Source organism: Mastomys coucha, chromosome X (assembly GCF_008632895.1).
Source record: "Mastomys coucha isolate ucsf_1 chromosome X, UCSF_Mcou_1, whole genome shotgun sequence".
Lineage (NCBI taxonomy): Eukaryota > Metazoa > Chordata > Mammalia > Rodentia > Muridae > Mastomys > Mastomys coucha.
The window spans coordinates 81,440,418-81,444,442 of NC_045030.1; the positions used below are offsets into that span (position 1 = coordinate 81,440,418).

Here is a 4,025-nt window from a genome sequence, read left to right on the forward strand (position 1 = left end):
AAAAAAAAAAAAAAAAAAAGAATTTTGTTTGCCATTTATTTTGTCACAATTACACAGTAGAGAGTATTTAAAAGGTTAGATAAGTCAAATCCTGTAGCATTCAACAACCGCTGTACTCCTCATACAAATGGAAGACAAAAATTCATTCTGATTACTGACCACAGCAGCTTCTTTCTTTAACACCAGGATCTTACAGATCTCTGTATATTATCCTGAATAGTATGTCATTCGAATTGTAATTTATTAAAATTACATGGTACCTGAAATGTTCATTGTGGTCTCCAGACCTGATGCTTGCAGCTCTGTCATTAGGAAAAGCAATCAGTGCTTTCTTAGCCAACTCATCTTTTAAGAAATGATTATGAAGGTTCGTTGCTGTTGACCGGAGCATTGCAGCTGCAGGTGGAAGATCATCCTTTTTCTCTGAATCTTTGACCACAAAGTGCCTTGTGGGATTACTGACCAAGGGGGATATACCTTTAATAAAATTGAAAGTTAAGCCGGCAGTTAATACTTTGTATTGTACATTTCCAAATATTACCCACAAATATTTGATACACTAGATAACTGGTGTGGTGATTCAAACAACCCTCATAGGCTCATAGAAATGAATGTGTGGTCATTAGGCAGTGGCTCTACTTGACAAAGATAAGGAGTATGGCCTTGTTAAGAGTAGGTGCAGCCTGTTGGACGAAGTGTGTCACTGGGATGGACTTTGGGTTTTCAAATGCTTAAGTCAGGCCCAGTGGCTCTCTTCCTGGTGCATACCAATCCAAATATAGAGATCTCAGATCCTTCTCCAGCACATGTCTGCCTGTATGCAGCCATGCTCTCCACTATGAAAATAATGGACTAAACATCTGAAACTGTAAACAATCCCCAATTAAATATTTTCTTTTATATAAGTTGCTGTGATCATGGTATCTCTTAACAGCAACTGAACACTGACTAAGACAATAGATTTTAACAAATGCTAAATTTTCAAGCACACTGTGAAAATACAAATCACTTAATACAATGCATGGGCCTATATAAACCAACTTAGCAAAATAAAATTTAAATAATAATAAAATATATGTATAATGAAAACCATACTGATTTGAAGATATAAATTGACCTATATGAAAATAGGTTTTCTTGTTTTTGTTTCATGCTAAAGACAACTGTATATCAAGTTCATATGGTTCAATTAATAAAATATTATATATAACTAGAGGAAACTGTACCACCCAGAAAATTTGGGCATATTTAAAATTAGTTTCCATTAATTATAACAAATTCAGCATAGTAACCACTAAAATATTTGAGAATCTATATTAGACACCTCAAAATAGCAACATGTCTACTAGAAATATGACGGAAATGTAAATCACTGGTATAGCCAGAGATCTACTTACATGTAGGCCCATGATATGTATTTGAACAGGTCTTCCTTCTACCTAATTTTGATATATCCTTTTAAAAGGGGAAAAGCTGCCAGGCAGTGATGGCACACACCTTTAATCCCAGCACTTGGGAGGCAGAGGCAGGTGGATTTTTGAGTTTGAAGTCAGCCAGAGTGAGTTCCAGAACAGCCAGGGCTATACAGAAAAACCCTATCTCGAAAAACCAAAGAAGTAAATAAATAAATAAATAAATAAATAAATATTAAAAAATGAAAAGGGGAAAAGCAATGTTTTGACCATGTTTGATACATATAATCTTATATTGAAAATGAAAACCACATCACAGCTGTATAAGGCTAATGCAGTAACATACCAGGATTAATTTTCACCCCAACTTTCCTGGTTAAAGCCTTGCAAGTGCTGCTGAATTCTAAATGTATGTAATGAAAAGGTTTCATTTTCAAAGACCGTAGATTATCATCTACCACTGGTCCAATAATCTCGATCACTTGCTTTACTTTAAATGTTCCAATTTGATGTGGAACAAATGAGCATATCACATTCTAAAGAAAAAGAAAATTTAATCAATATGCTATTGTTAGAAGAAATAAAAACAATAAAATACAGGTTATTTGAACATCAAGCAACATATTTTCACCATGGTGATTTATAAGCAATTTCAGGAAATATCAATAAGAAGCTATATGATACCCACTATTGGAAATTTAAGAAAACTAAGAACATAATACTATAGTACTTCAGGAATAGATAAAAAAAAATCTCCAAATCCAACTTTGTAGAAAAATGAATGATAAAATTTGCAAAAGTCAACTTGTCCAGTTATATAAAAATTATCTAAGGATTACAAAAATTCAGTATATCAAGAATGTTGCTGAAAGTCTGAACATCCCCATGGCATATGTCATGCTAGAGTCTCATTTTCCTAAAGTCAAGTTTTGTGGTCAGCAACTATGGCAACAATCAGTACAACAGCCCAAAAGAGAAAGCTATGAGTTGAAAAATTCCAGAACTCACTTCCACAGATTATGCTACAGGTTCTGCCTGCCAACTGTCTCTGAGAAAAAGGTGGGGAAGAGAGAAGAGAAAGGAGAAAAAAGAGAGGAGAGAGGAAAAGAGAGACAGAAACACACAGAGAGGATTGAATTACACAAGAATTTGAGGTCCTTCTTCATTTAGTGTTTAAAGAAGCTATAAGAAAATAAACATTCAAATTATTAAGATATTCATACAGTGTTTTCAAAGCTCTGACACTGAAAAGGGAAGCAAATTTAAAAAGGTGTAAAAAGAAACACTCTTGAGAAAGAGTTACTGAAATTTACCTGATGAGAAGCAGCTGCCAACAATTCTGTTACAGCAGAGTGTTATAACCTCAATTCTAGGTATCTGCTACTGTAAACATGATTAACTATAGACATGGATTTCACCATTATAAAGATAGTCACACTAACTCTCTATTGATTAAACCCGTCGATAATGTAATGGTTTAAAAATATTGCTAGAAACCTACAAAAGCTATAGAAAACTATATATGATTGCTCAGACATACTGAGACTTCTCTTTGAGGTAACATGCAATAAATTCTGCTGACCCTCACCGCAGTCAATGGTATCTATATGAAAGGGATCGTGGACCTGTTCAACCCACCTTTGGTAATTTTTTTTTGAGACAGGGTTTCTCTGTATAGACCTGGCTGTCCTGGAACTCACTCTGTAGACCAGGCTGGCCTCAAACTCAGAAATCTGCCTGCCTCTGCCTCCCAAGTGTTGGGATGAAAGGCATGTGCCAGCACTGCCCAGCCCCTTTGATATTTTTGTCATAACATGTTTCTGGGAACTGAGAAAACCTTAATTGGCTACATACAACAAGGAAAACTATACAGAACTCTGGAAAGTCACAAATAATGCAACAATAACTAAAACCATAGTAAACCTCACAGTGATTTGGTTTTCAGCATTTCAAAGTAGTATGTAATTGACAATGCCAAGTTTTCATCAGAAAATTATTTTACAATAAAAGAAACAATAAAATGTGGCCAACACACTAGAAAGGGATCATAATAGGAACAGTGAGAAAAATCAAATGTTGGACTTACCAAAAAATTAAGGTAAGTTTCTTGTCTACTGCTAAAGACTCTCTATCAGAGTGCATGGCACACATGACCTGAGCATTTTTGTATAAATTACTTGATGGAAGATTAAATACCTTCCCTTTAGAGCAAGAACAAGACAAAATAGTCTCTTTCACTACTACTATTTAACACTATGCTAGATGCTCTAGGTAGGAATATTAAATAAGGAAAAAAAAGTCATAAATCTAGGTTGTAAAAGAAAGCATAAATCTATTCAAAGGACATGATTTTATATACCAAGTGTCTTAGTCAGGGTTTCTATTCCTGCACAAACATCATGACCAAAGCTCAGGTGACAGCAGATGCTGGAGAAGTTGTGGAGAAAGAGGAACATTACTTCATTGCTGGTGGGATTGCATACTAGTACAACCACTCTGGAAATCAGTTTGGCAGTTCCTCCGGAAATTGGACATAGTTCTACCTGAGGACCCGGCTATACCACTCCTGGGCATATACCCAAAAGATACTGCAACATGTAAGAAGGACACATG

The 4,025-nt window shown here is 35.1% G+C and overlaps 1 protein-coding gene across 1 annotated transcript in view; it reads right to left on the minus strand.

Moving 5' to 3' along the window:
- The window catches only part of Cfap47 (cilia and flagella associated protein 47), a 223,010-nt gene that overhangs the window by 199,484 nt on the left and 19,501 nt on the right, over positions 1–4,025 (minus strand). The window contains exons 9-10 of the mRNA XM_031363967.1: positions 1,759–1,948; positions 261–477 (exon numbers count right to left, since the gene is read on the minus strand). Of these exons, the coding sequence (XP_031219827.1) occupies positions 261–477; positions 1,759–1,948 (407 nt within the window). The remainder of the gene's footprint in view (positions 1–260; positions 478–1,758; positions 1,949–4,025) is intronic.